Source organism: Carettochelys insculpta, chromosome 5 (assembly GCF_033958435.1).
Source record: "Carettochelys insculpta isolate YL-2023 chromosome 5, ASM3395843v1, whole genome shotgun sequence".
Classification (NCBI taxonomy): domain Eukaryota; kingdom Metazoa; phylum Chordata; order Testudines; family Carettochelyidae; genus Carettochelys; species Carettochelys insculpta.
Window position 1 is genome coordinate 12,421,674 of NC_134141.1, and position 18,260 is coordinate 12,439,933.

The 18,260-nt window shown below is 47.3% G+C and overlaps 1 protein-coding gene across 2 annotated transcripts in view; it reads left to right on the forward strand.

Moving 5' to 3' along the window:
- Positions 1-17,155, forward strand: part of PTGR1 (prostaglandin reductase 1) — a 32,289-nt gene extending 15,134 nt beyond the window's left edge. For both annotated transcript variants that reach the window (XM_074994037.1, XM_074994039.1), the window contains exons 3-10: positions 2,214-2,259; positions 3,431-3,490; positions 6,098-6,262; positions 7,292-7,409; positions 10,418-10,573; positions 12,204-12,309; positions 15,137-15,255; positions 16,321-17,155. In XM_074994037.1, coding sequence (XP_074850138.1) covers positions 2,214-2,259; positions 3,431-3,490; positions 6,098-6,262; positions 7,292-7,409; positions 10,418-10,573; positions 12,204-12,309; positions 15,137-15,255; positions 16,321-16,431 — 881 coding nt within the window. In that variant the 3' untranslated portion in view covers positions 16,432-17,155. The remainder of the gene's footprint in view (positions 1-2,213; positions 2,260-3,430; positions 3,491-6,097; positions 6,263-7,291; positions 7,410-10,417; positions 10,574-12,203; positions 12,310-15,136; positions 15,256-16,320) is intronic.
- The last annotated feature ends 1,105 nt before the right edge of the window (positions 17,156-18,260 follow it).

Consider the following 18,260-nt stretch of genomic DNA (forward strand, 5'->3'; position numbering starts at 1 on the left):
TCCTGAGTAGCCCAAGAAATTAGGTTGGGGAAATATTTATTTACAGAGGGATGAAAAGAGAAAAACCACAAGGGGAAATAGGAGAGCAGTGGCAAAGGGTTGCATTTTCAGTGGTACCACAGTAGGAGGGGACAGACACCGACCAATGCATCTAGACCAAGTCCTGGGCAGAGTTCCAGTCTAGCAGTGACTCTTGGCTGCTTCTGGTCATCTCAGGACCTATAAACTTTCCCTGACAAACCCCTCTGGAATCCTCTGCTGCTGCTGTCTGCAAACCCACCCAGAGCTATGCCCTCCCCACGTAACTAGCCAGGGCCTCCCTCTCTTTTTACAATGTGAGGTCACAAGCCCCAGTACTCATGGACCTATGCAGCTCTGGGCAGAAGTGACACTGGGTCCAGTTCTGGTTTCTCCTTCTCAGGAGAACTGGAGCTACACACACCTGGCAGCCCTTGTGATGTGCACAGGCCATACAGATAGGGTATATATTGTGTGGGTGCGGCCACATAACACAGAGAGAGCTGCTTATGTGGCCCACAGTAGTCAAAACTCTGAGCATGGCCTGTGTCAACTATGCAGGCTATAAGGAGCTATGTAAATGTGGTGTAGATGTTGGGTTGTCCAGCAATGGGACTCTCCCACCTCCTAGGGCCTGAGCCCAAATGGCTGCATTGCAATTAAGCTGCTTGTTAGCTCAAGCACTGGACACCTAATCAGTTGAGGGTGTCTAATCACAGTGTAGACATACCCCAAAGGGGCTACAGTAGCAGAAAGGGCTTTGAACCCAGAGAGTGGGAACCATGTTTCCTATGGCTGTCAACCAATATATTTGCAAGGCTCTATGGCAGGGTCAGGAAACCTTTAGCATGGATGCCAAGAGTGGCACATGAACCAATTTTCATTGTCATACAAGGCAGAAGCTCAGCCCCATCCCTGCTTCCCCGTGCATCTGGGAGCTTGCTCAAAGCCAGGCTGCCTGTGGATTAACAAAAGACCAGCTAAGGCTACCAACCACCACCTAAACAGTAAAGCTCTGCAGCTTAGTGTATTTATTAATGAAGCTGTTGTAGACAGGACTATTAGTGACTTTTAAAAGTATCCCCAGCACTCGGACTGTACGAGGAGTCAGAAGCTTGAACTTTGGCACTGCCTCAGAAAGGTTGCTGACCCCTGGTCTATGGGGACAAGGTCTGCTTATTGTACCCCTCTGATACCTGAAACCCTTTGGTGGCCATATTGTTGTCGCTGTTGTTCGAGGCGACACATTGCACAACATAGAGATGTTTGCTACAGTGCAGTATGTTAGCACCATTAGCACCACTATTAACTGTGCAAAAGTAGAGCGCTTAGATAAAAATCTCCTCATACGATACCCTTTAAATACACCTCCCGCTCTCTTCCCACAAGCCCCAGTTTAAACAGAAACTGTTCACTGGGCCTTTAGTCAGTGTGCAGAAGGGCACACCATCAGAGACGCTCCCAGATCTCCAGGGATGTGGACAAGCCTGTTCCCCCCGATGCTCCTGTTCCCTAGTTCCTGCTTCCCAGGATGCACTGCCCTTGCTCAGTAATCCCAGGCAGTGCCCACCAAGACCATCCTGGGGGGGTCCCATCATAACTGAGGAGCTGCCTCCTTCTGCCCTTACTCTAGCACTGCTTCTCCCACTCTAGGTGATGAGCAGAGCTTCCTTTTGCCCTCTATTAGCATCCTCTTCTTGAGGCCAGCGGAGTCTCTTGTTGCTTCCCTTGAGGGCCGCCTCTTCTCCTTCATCTCTTCGATCCCCCTTCCCTCACACTGTGTCCTGACAGAGCTGCCTCCTCTCGGGCTCTGATTTGGGTGGGCCTGGCGTCTAATTGGGCAGGCCATGGTCCTTCCAGGCCCATTCATATGACACCATCCGTGGTGGGTAAAATAAAATGACCTAGTGGGCTGCCTACAGTCTGTGGGCTCTCCCTTGCCCATCGCTGGGCTACAGGAAAGGTGGACAGGCTGAGAAGAAAAGTGTCCCAAAAAACCTTCCTTCCACAAGGGTCTCAGAAACAAAACAGAAAGCTGTGGCCATTTGCCTTGCGTGCGGCAGTAATCTAGCCAAAGCTAGAAACTCAATTTGAACTCTGAAGGGAATCCAGAGTACTGTGTGATCACTATCTTGTAACATTTGATACTTTTACTTACTAGGTCCTAATGTAACTGCTCATCCTTTCTATTGCAGAGGTGCTGTTTGAATCTGTGTTTCTCAGCGTTGACCCTTACATGAGGTATGTTTTCCTTTCTGCTCTTTCAGTTCAAAACCAGTTTAGGTTACTAAGTTGAATTGCTAGTTGAGTCCTAAAAGCAGTGCACCTGGCTTTCCACAGTCCTCTCAGGGACTACTTGCCCTATAAAAACACCCGAGCACCATGTAGGTCATCACGGAAGGCCCTTCTACACTGTAGCAAGTACCATATAGGTGGACGTGGCTAAAACACAGTATCCTTCCTACCTCCACAACTTGGGACTAAGGGACAGTTCAGCTGTGTGTAGTAGACAGAGTTGAACTGTGCAATAACTGTACTAGAGCCATAGAGGTTCCCTGGGCTTTACTGAGTTTTAATGGGCTGTTGGGAACTCGGGCAAAACACAGCTCTGTTCATCTGTACTGCAAGTTCTAATTGTTGTTGTTATGCTTCACATTCCAACAGAAGCAAGTGGCTTCACCTGAGCTCGAGGCCCCGCTGTGTGTACGCTCAGCAGGAGACACTCCCTGCCCTGAAAAGTTTCCTTGAAATAGATAAGGGCCATTAGGATGCAAGTGTTGTTATCTCCATTTTAATCTTCCTGAGGCACAGAGAGATTGAGGTTACAAAGGAATTCTGTGTTAGAGCCAGGAATTAAAGCTAGTTCTTCTGAAGCCCTGAGCAATCCCTCATCTTAAAGGTACTAGCTGTGGTCTCTGTCTGTAGCTGTAACCAGTGTTCCCTGTAAGTTGAGTGCATGGGGCCATCCAGGAGAAATTCAGTTGCCTCTCAGCTGATTTGGAGTGTGCCCATAGCATCTACAGCCAGCAGCATGCATTTCTGTTGGTGGTACAAAGCTGTGCATGCTTCAGTGCACGTAACGAATTTTTTTCTGCACATGGATGAAAAAAAATTGAGGGAATATTGACTGTAACCAATTAATGGTAGGAGGCTAGCATTTTATAATTAGTCATCCCAGCGCAGGCGTTGATCAACGTGGAACTCATGAGTAGTTGGATGGGAACAATATTTCATTTTGGGGAGCAGTGCTTTGTTAAAATGAGAACAGAACTCTCACTTTCTCTGCAGATAGCCGGCAGAGCCAGCTGTGAGAACCTCAGTGCTTTGTGTGTGTGATAAGAAAATGGACAATAATTTGTAGTAACTATTTTGGACTTGCAGTAAGTCTCTATCTCCGTTTTGTGTGTTTCAGACCTTACAGTGAAAGATTAATGAAGGAAGGAGACACAATGATAGGCAGCCAAGTTGCTAGGTAAGATCTTGCTAAGATTAGTTTCTTGATTGTTTTTCCGCCCCCCCAACTCTCTATCATCTTTCCATACAGGAGACTCAAAGCGCCGGAGAAGGCACCATGTCTCTTTTAAGAGACATGCATGCAGCTTATACAGTTGTCTGTTAGCCAGTTGCAATAAGCGGCATGTTAATAGACATTGTGCAGCACAAGACTAATATAGAATACATTATGTACACAAAGTGTTAAGGAGTAATGTTAACTGAATGCATTAGACCCTCCTCATGACTCTCTTCACCCATGTCAAATATCCCACAACACTTTGAGAGGCTGACGTCAGCAAATTGGCATTACGAAAGCGATCAAAGACAAGAGAGGTAATGGCAAGGCCCAGCAGAGGGGTTGTGTTCAGCTGGTTTGGAATGTGCTGTCTGTAAGAGAGAGAAGGAAAGATGTAGAAAATAAATAAAGGAACTGGTGGGTTAGACCTTAGATGGTGCACAAGGTGCTCTTTAACTTGTAATTAGCTGTGGTATAAATCTGAGTGGCTTTGAGGGTGTATAGTTGAGGCACACCTTCAAAGTGAGGGGAACGTGCTGCAAAATAAGAGGTGCTCCTGGGAAAGAGGAGTGCATGTCTCCTTTTTGCTGGTAGCAGTAAATGTGGCTCAGTTTGTTATTTGGGCTCAACTCTTTTTCATTACAGACCACAAATACAACCAAATGATAGGCCATACCTTCTAATGAGTCTGTAACCTGTCAGAAAACAAGTGCATCTTGTGAAGCCATACTGCCTTTTAGTACTAGTAGAGCTTGTTTGGAGGCCTCAGGAGACAATCCTCACCTATGTTCTCCCATGAGCAATGCCTTTAAAGGGAGTTCTTCCAAGACAGGACAGGACAGGACAGTCTAATGTTGCACAATTGGTTGTATCCTGAGGTGTCCTCTTGTACGCAGGACGTGCTGTGTAATAAGTGGTCACCCTGGACCTCTGCAGATAGCAATTCCAGCTGAGAATGCACTGTCTCCTTACTCCTTTTGCTGATCTTGGATAGGGTGACTTCACCATTGCCATGGAACACATTAGTGTCTCCATTACCATCAGACATCTTTGAGGTCCCCTGTGGGAAGCCCAGGCTGGGTGGAAATTAAAGCCCTAATCTCTGAGCAAGAGGTCAGGTACTGTCAATATTTGCACCATTTCGCTTGAAAATTAAAATTATTTGGAGGAAGTTCCCTGGCCTGAGTTATGCATGAGGTCAGTCTAGATTGTGGGGGGAGCAAACATTTTACATTGAGCCCCACTTTTCATTCTTGCAATTAGGAGGACCACAGGAAGGGATGTGGGGGGATGCTCAGGAAGGGAGTGCTGGGGGGCTCCAGGGAGTGCCCTCGAGTGGGAGGGGTACTTGCGGGGAGGACCCCAAGAGGGGATGCAGGGGACTCAAGGGGTGCCTTGAAGGGGGAGGGGCACTATGGGTGCAATGCCTCAAAGGGGGGAGGAGTGCTTGGGGGCTGCTTCAAAGTGGGGACCCCAGGAGCTCAGCTGCATCACCACCTGTACCTCATAGGCATTGCCCTTGCTGCACTGCTGGCCCTGGAAGTTGGCGCTGCTGTAGAGCAGGGAAGTGGCAGCCCTGGGCTGTGCTGTGTTGATGGGCGGTGGTGGCAACAGAATGGTGATGGCCCTGCACTGCCTCTGGGCACAGCATTCACTCCGCACTGGCATTTCACGTACGGGGGAGGGACCTTCAGAGCCAGTGTAACACGGGCTGCAGGGACCAGTCAGGCTGCCTTACCAAGCTGGGAACTCACTGGGTGCCCCTGCCACCTGGCTCAGGGCTTCTGCATATTCTGATTGGGCCAGTGGGCTCTGTGGCAGGTAGGTGCCATTCCCATTGGTCACTGTTATCCCTTGGCTATGGTGGATGCTGCAGGGGTGGGTGGGGGAAAGCAGCAGAGGGCTGGGGAGGCAGTGGAAGCTGCCGGGAGGGGATGCCAGTCATGCTATGCACCCCCCACTTTGCGCACCCCTGGACTAGATGATCACAGGAATCACAGGATCACAGGTTTACTGAAAAGGGAACTGCCTTTCTCTTCTGCCCCAAGATGTACCATTTCTGCAACTTTCCTCTCTCCTAGTGGCCAAGCTACAGGGATCTGCTCAGGATTCTGACAGACCTGGTGTTTGGCTTGGAATCCTCCATAACCGCTATTAGGAACACAGATCTGATCCAGTATTGTAATTCCTATGGCCAGTGCCTGCTGTTTCAGAAAAAGGCTCAGGAAATGTGTAGCGTAGCTAGTGATGCATTAACCTGCCTGTGAGGAGCATTTCCTTGAACCCTGGGTGCTGGCCCTATGTCAATATTTAATAACACTAGGGAGATACACACATCTCTCGGAACTGGCAGGGACCTCAGGAGGTCATTGAGTCCAGTTCCCTGCCCTCTTGGCAAGACCAAGCACCACCCCCCCTGCTTTTTTTTTTCTGGCCCTAGATCCCTAAATGGTCCCTGCAAGGACTGAACTCAAAACACAGGGTTTAGCAGGTTAATGCTCAAACCACTGAGCTGTCCCTTAAGAGAAGGAGCTGCTTGTAAAGTGTGGCTTTTGGCTGTCTTCTCAGGGTTGTGGAAAGCAAGAATCCCACCTTCCAAGTAGGGACCTATGTTGTGGCTAATGCAGGCTGGACAACTCACTTCATCTCTGATGGGAAAGATCTACAGCAGCTTCCTCCTTGGCCAGAAAAGATCCCCAGATCTTTGGCTCTTGGGACAATTGGCATGCCCGGGTAAGTCAGAGGACATGCTAGATCAAGACTAACTGAATTTCACTGCATTGAGATTTCCAGCCTCCTGTGTGCAGGGTCTACCAAAACACATTTGAGCCTAATCAGTGCATGGTCTGAGAGGTTGGAACTTTGATCCAACCTGTGGGCGGTGTTCCCTGTAAACTGAGCACTTGCATGGTGCCCAAGAGTAATTCAAATGATGTCCAGCTGATTAGCAGAGTGGCCACAGTCAGCAGCATGTGATTCTACTGGTGGTGCACATATGCACATGCCTTGGTGCATATAACAAAATTTATTCTACACATGGATGGAAAAATTCAGGGGAACACTGCCTGTGGATGGGAGGCTTATCAGTGTCTCCATTTGGTATCTGCTTTTCACCTACATGGGGACAGTTGCTTTTTGGCCATATGGAAGTGGGGACAGAACACTATGCTGGAATTACAAAGCAGACCAAGGGCCCAGTCCTACTGACATTCTCCTTTTGATTTCAAAGGTAACTAGGCAAGGCTCATAATCTTGAGATCTTACTCTGCTGAGCTCAGTTTATTCCCAGAGTTTGGACACAGATGGGCACGCACGCAGCTGTAGAACTCTACAATCTAAAAGCACGCATCTGTGAAAACAAAGAAACTGTCCATGATAACCCTGCCCTCAGTACAGAAGGAATTCCATTCCGCTCGTGCTTGGTGTTACCTCCTTCCTCCTAATTTGCTCCTTTCCTGATCTTTGCGTTTGTAGGACAAGACACCTGGAGCGCTTTCAGCTTGCTATTTGTGATCTGTACAGAGCAGAACCTTTGTAACCTTTTAAACATGGGCAGAATGTGTAGCTTTCCACACCTTGATAGCTTGAATGGATTTTGTCCACGTTTTGAAAAATTCCTAGTACTACTTACAGAATGAGGAAAAGGAATCTCTAAGGGGATAAGATATCCCCTCCTTGGAGCAGCTACGTGAAGTTTGAGAGACCTGATTTGTGTTGTAATACCTCTGTGTGTCACCACTAAATGCTTCCTTTCTCTTTCAGCCTCACTGCATACTTTGGCCTGTTTGAGATCTGCAAGATTAGAGCAGGAGACACAGTTCTGGTCTCTGCAGCAGCTGGGGCTGTGGGTTCAGTGGTGGGGCAGATTGCTAAAATTGGAGTGAGTATCTTCTTGTGAATACCATAGACGGCCAAATTAAGGAGAGGAGAGATCTGACTGCTTAGGAAGGGGGCTTGCTTTGAGATCAGTGGTTTAGCTCTGACAGGGCACTCTTAGGAGGAGAATTTAATAAAAATGATGCAAATTACTATTGTTGCAAATTACTATTGCTCCTTGGCACTGATAGCCCCACCCTGCTAAGCCTTGCTCAGCTGAGAAGCCCCACTGCATCCATGTGACCAGGGCTTGGCCTGAAAAGAGCATCAGGACATTGAGTCCAGGAGCACAGCGAGCAGTTTGCCAAGTGTGCCTGTCATTGATTTTCTCCCTGTCACAATATCCCATTCCCTCAAGCCAACAGCCTTACCGCAAGAACCAGGATCACAGCCGACGTTAGCTATGTGTATCTAGCAGTATGGTATCAAGTATCGGAGGGGTAGCCGTGTTAGTCTGGATCTGTAACAGCAATGAAGGGTCCTGTGGCACCTTATAGACTAACAGAAAAGTTTTGAGCATGAGCTTTCGTGAGCACAGACTCACTTCATCAGATGCTGGTCTTGGAAATCTGCAGGGCCAGGTATAAATAAGCCACAGCAAGGGTGGGGATAACAAGGTTAGCTCAGTCAGCAGGGGTGAGGCTTACTACCAGCAGTTGATCTGGAGGTGTGAACACCAAGGGAGGGGAAGCTGCTTCTGTATTTATCCAGCCATTCGCAGTCTTTGTTTAAGCCAGAGCTGAGGGCATCGAATTTGCAGATGAATTGTAGCTCAGAAATTTCTCTTTGGAGTCTGGTCCTGAAATTTCTTTGCTGTAGGATAGCTACTTTTAAGTCTGCTACTGTGTGGCCTGGGAGATTGAAGTGCTCTCCTACGGGTTTTCATGGGAAGGAGATTCTGGAGGAATTCCACCAGGACTTCAACAACTTTCACCCCAACATCAACCTCAGCCTGGAACAGTCCACACAGGAGATCCGCTTCCTGGACACCACGGTGCTAATACACGATGGCCACATCAATACCACCCTGTACCATAAACCTACTGACCGCTATGCCTACCTTCATGCCTCCAGCTTCCATCCCAGACACACCACACGATCCATTGTCTACAGCCAAGCACTAAGATATAACCGCATTTGCTCCAACCCCTCTGACAGAGACAAACACCTACAGGATCTCTACCAAGCATTCTTGAAACTGCAATACCCACCTGAGGAAGTGAAAAAACAGATCGTCAGAGCCAGACGTGTGCCACAAAGCCTCTTACTACAGGACAAGCCCAAGAGAGAAACCAACAGAACACCACTAGCCATCACGTACAGTCCTCAGCTAAAACCTCTACAGCGCATCATCAGGGATTTACAACCCATCCCGGACAATGATCCCCCACTTTCACAGGCCTTGGGAGGCAGACCAGTCCTTGTCCACAGACAACCTGCCAACCTGAAGCAAATCCTAACCAGCAACTACACGCCGGACCACAGTCACTCTAACTCAGGGACCCATCCATGCAACAAACCTCATTGCCAGCTCTGCCCCCATATCTACACCAGCAACACCATTACAAGACCTAACCAGATCAGCCACATCATCATGGGTTCATTCAGCTGCACATCTACCAATATAATTTATGCCATCATGTGCCAGCAATGCCTCTCTGCTATATACATCGGACAAACTGGACAGTCTCTACGTAAAAGAATAAATGCACACAAATCAGACATCAGGAACGGCAATATACAAAAACCTGTAGGAGAGCACTTCAATCTCCCAGGCCACACAGTAGCAGACTTAAAAGTAGCTATCCTACAGCAAAGAAATTTCAGGACCAGACTCCAAAGAGAAATTTCTGAGCTACAATTCATCTGCAAATTCAATGCCCTCAGCTCTGGCTTAAACAAAGACTGCGAATGGCTGGATAAATACAGAAGCAGCTTCCCCTCCCTTGGTGTTCACACCTCCAGATCAGCTGCTGGTAGTAAGCCTCACCCTTGTTGACTGAGCTAACCTTGTTATCCCCACCGTTGCTCTGGCTTATTTATACCCGGTCCTGCAGATTTCCAAGACCAGCATCTGATCAAGTGAGTCTGTGCTCACGAAAGTTCACGCTCAAAACTTTTCTGTTAGTTTAGAAGGTGCCACAGGACCCTTCATTGCTGTAGCAGTATGGTAGTGAAGAGCCAGATGAGAAACAAGAGTATTGCCCGCAGGAAAGAAATAAAATACTGTATATCAAGACCATTTCCTGCCTGTACTTCTCAATCAGCTGGTGCAAACCTTGCAACCAACGCCCTCCTATGCCAGTGATACAGCACTGTGTTCCACATCGGTCATCTCTAATGCCACTGACTTGTCAGCCTGTCCCTACACCAGTGTGTTTTTAGTGGTAACTACGTTGCCAATACATCACAAGCCGTTCTTCACCCGTCAGCCCCATACAACATATGTAAAGTATAGGAGATGAAATGTGTGCGGTGGGAGGAGGGGAGAGGTGTGCACAGGCTTTTAAAAACATTTTTCTGTCTCTGTCAATAACACAAAGAGCAATTGTCTGAAATGTGACTATTCAGGGTGTTGCATCATACAGCATAAATTTTGAAATTTTGACCCCTTCAGGGAGGGATACTTAGAATTTCAAGAGTGTCATTTTTATCTGGTATCTGCCTTTTTTGAATGCCTGTTGCTAAAGCACTAAAATGCAGGACAGACACTGCCTTAACACCAGTACCATAACTTAGTGTTGCAGGTCATGCTTCCTAAGTCCATGTGGCCTGAGGAGTGTTTTGTGAGCAGGGCAAAGAGAAGCAGGAGGGATGCAGCTTTCTCAGGGCTTCTCAAGGCAGGGGGAGCTGGGGGTGTAGGAGCCTGTGGCGTTCTGAAGGCATACAGTGCAGAGAGAGGCAAAGAGGACTTGCAGGGTTTGCTATCTGCTAGCATGTAGCATCTCGTTTATACTGTGAGTTTTATGCTGACTCCACCTGGGAGTTAAGATGTATTTTCTTTTGCCCTAGGGCTGCAAGGTGGTTGGCTGCGCTGGCTCGGATAAAAAGGTTGCTTATCTGAAACTGATTGGCTTTGATGAAGCCTTTAACTATAAAACCATAGGATCCTTGGAAGAAGCACTGAGGAAGGCCTCACCTGATGGCTATGACTGCTACTTTGATAATGTGAGTGCCAGCTAGGGTTAGCTAGAGCACAGCAGGGATGTAAAAGATTAGCTGGTTACCCGGTAGGCATTAGGCTGAATTGGTAACTAGTTAACTGGACTGCCAGCTGCACCAGGCTGGCTGGTGGAAACCCAGCCAGATCAGAGTGGCATGTGGGATCCTGGCCATGCTGCAGTGGCCATGGAGCTGGCAATCTGGACAGGAGCCAGGACCACTCCTCGGGGGTGGGGCAGGCAGGACCCAGCCCCAGCCATGCTGCAGTGGCCTCAGATCCTGGCTCCAGCTGTGCTGCAGGGGCGTTGCCATGCCTGCTTGCAGCCCCAGTGAGATCTCTCTGCTCTGCTCCTGCCAACACTTAACGGGTTCAATGGTATAATTTTAATCTTTTAACCAATTAGCTGTTTTGATTGATATTTAAATCCGTTCCGAGGCAGAGTGCCGAAATTAGACCCTTTGACCTCTGTGTGTGGTCCGAGTGTAGGTGATAGTTTTTAAAGTCTGTTGGGGACCCCAGGCTTCTGTGAGTACCTTCGCTGGGAGGAAGGTTTACAACCTTTTCCCAGGCATGGGCTGACATCGGCACCACTGGTGCACAAATAAAACAACAACAAAAGAGCTCCACTTAGAAACACAGGGAAAATTATTTAATATTTTGCCAAGCAAATTGAAACAGACTATTGCCAGTGAAGCTTTGTCGAGCAGTGGAGAGGAGGTTACAAAATACTTCTTCCAGATATCTATGCAGTGCTCCCATGTGGAACAATGGCTTTATCCCCTTTTGTCGAACAGTTTAAATAACTGGCACTGTTGCATCTGGCAGGTCCTGTGGAAGTTCTGATCAGTCTGGTGACAAAGTTCTAAAGGGATAGCCTGTAAATATAAATACCGTCAGCAAACATTCTTGCTTGGTATTCTGATGTTTACTTTCAAGATCCTGCCCAGTCTACCTGCAAGAATGTATAGTCTTCCAAGCCCCCTTTGTGCTGCACTCTGCCAGCTTCTTGTACCGCCTTCAAAGCTTCGTCTTGTCCACTCCACTTTCCACATTCTTCCTAGATCAGCTACTTTCTTCCATGCCCTTCCTAAAATCTCTGCACTGCTGGCTAGATTTCAATGGCCACCTGTCCGCCTCTTTCCTCAGAGAGGCCTTCTAGCTGTTTAAGCTCACTCATCTTCTCAGGTTGCTATTAAATTAGGTCCAAGGTGTTCATCTTACTGCTCTCAAATTCAATCTCTTCTCTGGCCTTTTATCTAACTTAGATAAAGGTTTCCATGTCCTCTTACGTGTTTTTGAAATGTGGTGTACACAGCTGGTACTATCAAAGTAGTAAACAGAATTCCAGGAAGACCCTGAGCCTCAGTCTTGATATTATGGGGCTGTGACATAACAGAGATGGACCCAGAGAAGTGCTTTTGAGTCAGAGGCTCCCAAATAAGGGCCCAATCCGAAAAGCAGTTAAGCCTATGCATAACTGGACTTTGGTGAGTAGCCTCCCCCTCCTTAGATATGCACTGCTCAGTGGGATAACTGACATGAGAAAAAGTATTTACTTGTATACTTTTGGGGTCAGTCCCTAAATGATCACTAGGGGTTTTATCTGTGACTTCATCTATGTTCCGACTACCCTAGGTGGGTGGCGAGTTCTCAAGTATTGTTCTGAAGCAAATGAAGAGATTTGGGAGGATTGCTGTATGCGGAGCTATCTCTGAGTACAATGACACAGTGCCCCAGAAAGGTATGCATCTTTTGGTATGTTACTTGCTTTATATGGTGGAAAAATAATGAAGAAAGAAAAGTCTTCTCTTTGAATGCTTTTTCTGGTTTATGTTGGGCCACTGTGAAACAGACACTCACGATTAAAATATACAGTACACAGAGCATGTTCATCTTCAGTGCTGTAGTTTAAGGTCAAACAGTCCTAATACTCTTCTATTCCGTACCTCAGAAGCAAAGATGTATTTGCCCAGAATTAAATAAAACTAAACAAAACAAAGACCACATTTAGTTAATGGTCCTTTCCCATCAGGGAGTGGTAAAGTTTCATGGAGAAAGGGTAAGCCTCATTGGAGTCAAAGCTGCTGCTAAGTATATGGGAAGGAGTATGGGACAGGGGATGGATATGCCTCTCAAATCGGAGAACCCTGACACATGGTAGCTGAAATTTGTCCTGCTCACCATCTACCAGCTTGGCAGGAGGGAGTGTGTGGGGTTGGGGGTGAGGGTTAATAAACATTAATGCAACTGGGGAGATTAGTGATGGGCAAGAGCCATAGACATAAAAAGCCCACAAAGCGTCTATTAGTAATTCTCAGCAAATGCAGTGACTAGCCCACTCATCTAAAATGCCAATAGCAGTAGAAAGGGCTGGCCTGCAGAGTACAAGCGCAGACCTCGCCATACACCATATCTCAGGCAGGACAATAAACATCACCCTGCCGCTCAGCCGCCTCCTTCAGTTCTATATATTTGATTGGTCAGTTTTTATTGCAATTTTTTTTTCTTTTTTGGTCCTCTGTACTTGTAAATGTCAGTCTGTACTGGAAATGAGATTGATCTGAAGAAGTGGGTCTGTCCCACGAAAGCTCATCACCGAATAAATCATTTTGTTAGTCTTCAGAGTGTTCCATTTCTGCTGTTTTGTTTCACTGTACACAGACCTGGTAACAATTTGTGTGTGTTTTAAATGACTTTATTAAAGAGTAATTCTTGCACACCATGAGAGGGCAGTAGAGGAGGACGGATCAACTTCCTCATGAGCTGCTTTGTTACCAGATTCCAACTTTTTAGTGATACAGGAGCATTTCGCTTACAAATGTTTTTCAGAAATAAATGGTAAAACAGACTGCTGCCTGCTGTTTAGTTCGGTGGCAAAGCTGAGTACACACAGTACCATCATTGCGATGGAAAAGGTCTCCGTCCTCACGCCTTTAGAGGGTTTTAATTTGTATGGTCTGATGTGCATGGGTACAGAGCAGCATCAACTCAACTGATGTCAATCGGCGCTGTAGGTGGCATTCTGTCAGGCACTTCTAACAGTCCAGGTTTCATAATCAAATGTGACATGGGTGCCTCAATTGCACTGGTTTGCATTGATCGAGCTAGTGGCTGTCCGGGAGCACGTGACTCAGGAGCTGAAGTACTCCAGTAGCTTGCAAAAGAGACAAGTGCCTAAGTCCCTTAGGGACTTTTGAAAATGTCACCCCATCACTAGTTCCATTGCTAAATTAGGCTTGACATATCTGTTCACTAAGGGCTGGGGGCAGGAGGGTGAGCAATCTTTCCCAGGCAGAGTGCTGCAATTTGACCTTTTGCCATCAATATGCAGCATTGAGTGCGGGGGATACATTTTTAAAGTCACTAATAGTTCTACTTACAACAGCTTTAATTAAGAAATAAAGCTGCAGCACTGAACCATTTAGGTGGTAGTTGGTAGCATTAACTGGGCTTTTGTTAATCCCCAGGCAGCATGGCTTTGAGCAAGCTTCTGGCGGCATGGGGCGGGGGCATGAGGCACTGGGCTGATTGCCCACCTTGCATACTGGTGAAAATTGGTTTGCATGCTACTCTTGGCACCTGTGCTGGGGCTGGCTGACCCCTGGCTAGCATCACAAAAGGACTGAAGCACTTAGCTGCTATTTTAGGCACCTAACTCTCCAAATTAGCCGCACTGGGAGTCACAAAAGCGCTCCCCCCCCCAGTTCCACCCCGGCTCAGCTGCCAACTTATTTTGTTGTAAATGGTCTCTAGGCACCTCTGAGCATGTGCACTGCAAGTCCATGCCAGCTGTGATGTGATACACAAACTCCAGGCAGATAGGCAATCCTCCATCACCCCCACTGGTGGGTCCTGACCCGGTGATCATCATCCCTAAAACAAGCTTACACAAAACAGATGTGGAAAGTGTGCTCCTATTGTAATTTGTTGCCAAGTGGTCAGGATACTGCTGGGCGGGGGACTCTCTGCCCCCCCCATTTCAAGTCCCAGCCCACCACTGAGGGGTTTTTTTTGGCTGGGGGGGGGGGCGGGGAGGGGCTTCGCTTGAAGCAGTTCTACAGTGGATTATTTAGACCATCATCAACATGGGGCAACTGGGTCCTGGGTGTCCCATGGGAGTGTTCCACTGCTATAGCCCGGTGGTTAGGCTCATGCTTTTGTTTGTGTGTGTGTGCGTGCGCGTGTGCGCACGCTATGGAGTATTTCATGTTATATTCGCTGTGGACCAGCTTCAGCAGGAGAGATGGTGGAACGCCTGCAACTCAGGAAAGCACGAGCACTGTCCTGGGTGGTGGCAGAGCACAGTGCCAAGCCCCATGTGTACTATATTCTGGGTCAGTGCTTTACCCAGTGGAGTGTACATATAAAGGGGGTTGGGAGCCTGCATCACCACCGTCACCATTTTATGTAGGCCCGAGCTGGTCAAGCAATGCCTCCTTGGGCTAACAGCATACCCACTTGCTTGGGTTTAATCAGCATCTCACTTACAAAAGTTTCCTTGTTACCTGTTGGTTTGGGTTCAAAGAAAGTAGTATTGCCACTGCTGTGTCTGTTTCCATGTCCAACAGGACCTTATGTTCACATGCCGATGATCCTCAACCAGCTATACATGGAAGGGTTTCTTGTTTCCCGGTGGAAGGACAGGTATGGCGAGGCTCTGAAGATACTATTAGGATGGGTTGTAGAGGTAAGAGCTGTGACAGTTTCTCAGACTGTGACCTCATGCTGCAAATGTTCACCCCAAAAAAACCCCATGGCCCTTAAGTGGGTGGTGGCTGTGGGGAGACAAGACCACGCTGAGTACAGTATAGAGTAGGGCATGCAGTGGCCAAAGCTGAAGGGGCAAGGTATCAACCTTAGTTTATCCCCAGTGTAAGGTGAGGCAGCTGACAAGGGGGCCAGGGCTATACAACTGTGGCATACTGGGGGGTGGGAACGGCACCCAGGGCTGCATCCCTCCCATGGGTAGTAAGAGGAAAGTCTTAAGCCTGCAGATCAGCAGTTGTCTGTGCCCTAAATGCAAGGTGCTTAAGATCCATTACAAACAGCATCTAACGCTCTTTTAAAGCTGCTGTTTTTACTGCCTGGCAAATGCATGAAGTACTATTTTTAACTGCCATGCCTGCACTATTCCTTTTCTCTTGACATAAAACCTAGCCAACTGGTGTGATTTAAAAGAAAAAAATCACACTTCAGTCAGTGGCAGAGAAAGCCTGGACATATAAATGCTAAAGCCAATACTATGCCTCAAAGACTCCAGCAGTTGTGGGGATGGGGCTATCTATGGCTTTTGAACACTCGGTGGGGGGGGGGGGGGGGGGGGCGTAATACTGCATTTAGGGAAGGAAGAGCAAGAATTCCAACATGTCAGAGCTGAAGACAACTTTTAGCTCTGTTGCAGTTAGCCTGTGAGCTCCATAGTGTTGTTTTTTTTTTTTGGGGGGGTGGGGTCAGCCAGAGGAAAATGGGAGACTGGACACTGAAAGGAAAAGCCATGGTTTAACTCGCTAGTCCTAGTGTATTTATGGCATGGGGGTGGATTCACTTAAAAAAAAAAAAGCCATGCATGCCAGGCATCACTCTTCACAGGCTAGCTCTTCAGCAAATGTAAACAGGCACAAACCCATTGCCTTTAATGGAGCTACCACCAGTTCTCATCAGCGGCCAGTAACTGTGACCATTGAGGGGACCCAACTAGTTTGACTATTTGTATGATAGCAAAGTGAGTAACTGTTAATTTTTCTTTACACAGGGGAAAATCAAGTGTGAAGAACATGTTACTGAAGGATTTGAAAGAATGCCAGGAGCATTCATGGGAATGTTAAAGGGAGAAAACCTTGGAAAGGCAATCATAAAAGTGTAAAGAAGCTGGGAATGGGCAACAGGGAAGGGAATTGGTTGGTGATTGGTCTGCTCATTCCTGCTGGGGGACCTGTTAGGGGTAGAATACTGGGTGGCTAGCTGGGTCTTTGGTCTGACCCATTATGGTTGTTATGTTCTTCAAGGGCATATGGTTCACTCCATGAGGAAACACAACAGACACCTTTCTGCAACCTGAAAGCCATTGCCAAATGCTCAGCTGTAAGTTACTAGCTTGCTTTAATGCACTGAAGTCTGCTCAAATTAGGCATGTTTCCAAGTGGTGCTTCCTCAAATGAGTGCACTGTTCAATACTACAACAAATGATTGGTCCTGCAGCTATTAATCCACATTATCACTGCTGTGATCAATTCTTGCTATGTATGCTTTGAGATGGATAGGAATACACACGCATTTTCAACAAAGCCAGCCAGCCTGTACTGCTTATACCAACAGAAGAGCTGACATTTTAAAACTGAATGGATATGCTTAAGAGCCTGATGTGAACCAAGAGCTGCAATTTCTGCTTCTTGCAAATGAAACCAGCAGCTGAACAGTTATCAAGATAGGTTTTCACTAAACCCTCAGAATGTAACTGATAATGAGCTCCACACTGATAGCAAAATCCAGCCCAGCAATAAGCTTATGAAGTAGCTTAATGCTGTTCAAGTGTGCTGTACTGTAATGCAGAGAAAGATACCCCATTAAAATGAATAGTCAAATCTTTAGCACTGTAGTCTGTTTTCTTGACATGCAATTGACTAGAATAGCAATATGTGACCTGTTCTGGTTTGTGTATAAATTAACATGGGAGATTGGTAGCTACCAGCCTTTTAATTTAACTCTTCCCGGCACCTGTGTCTTACACTCCATTTTCTTCCCTCAGGCTATGCCATGGTGCTAGTTTGAGGCTAGCACCTTATTTTAACTCAAGCAGTTGTTCACCTGATAAAACAATCTGCAAGAACGTAGAAGCAACATGCTTTTCCTCCCTTAGGAGCTGAGTGTAAAGGTTTTCATATGCTGTGTTCTGGAAAAGCTAAGGGAGACTGAAGCAGACTAGTGCTCAGCTTAAAGATGTTCAAAACAGACTTGAGAGCAGGAAGTACCTTGAGTAACAGCACTCGCTGCAGGAACACATAGCAGCAGTAACCTCTAGGGAGGCAACAGGCCTGTTAGAGGCTCTGCAAATGATGAATGTGTAGGTAGCCCCTGTATGATGCCTTTTATCAAGCAGCTAATTCATGTAGCATGCTCACATCATTCAAGTGGGTGCTTTTAGCATCTAGGCTCTCATGCAGAAAAAGGGATACTGACCATACTAAGTGCTATAGAAACTTGAAGTTAAGCAGCAGACACTTAGGACTAAGGCATACTTGGCTTCTTAGAACTCATGTAGAACTTGAGTCTGAAAGACAGGATTGTTAGTGCCCCAAGGCCTACTATCACTTGGAGAGAATGGCCTCTCCCTATGGAGCAGCATGGGTCCTTGGGCACCCCCAAGCAATTAGTTACAGGGCAGGGTGTCAGCCTGTAGCACCCTGCCTACCTGCAGAGTGCAGAGCAGATATCCATACAGGTCTCCACCTTCTCAAGATAGCAGGCTGACAAGGGGCCCTGAGACAGCTACCCATGCTGGCAGGGAAGGAGTGCAAAGGTTCCCCAAACCTCCCTGTTGAGGGAAACAAGGTCCCCCCCAGCCCAGCAACACCTTGTTCTGTGCAGCTCAGCACATATACTGATGAAGCTGATTTTTGGGATAGAAGCACAGCTCATGTTAAAGTAGAGCTGCACAGCACCTTGTCTGAGGCCAGTTTCTGGATAGCAGGGCCA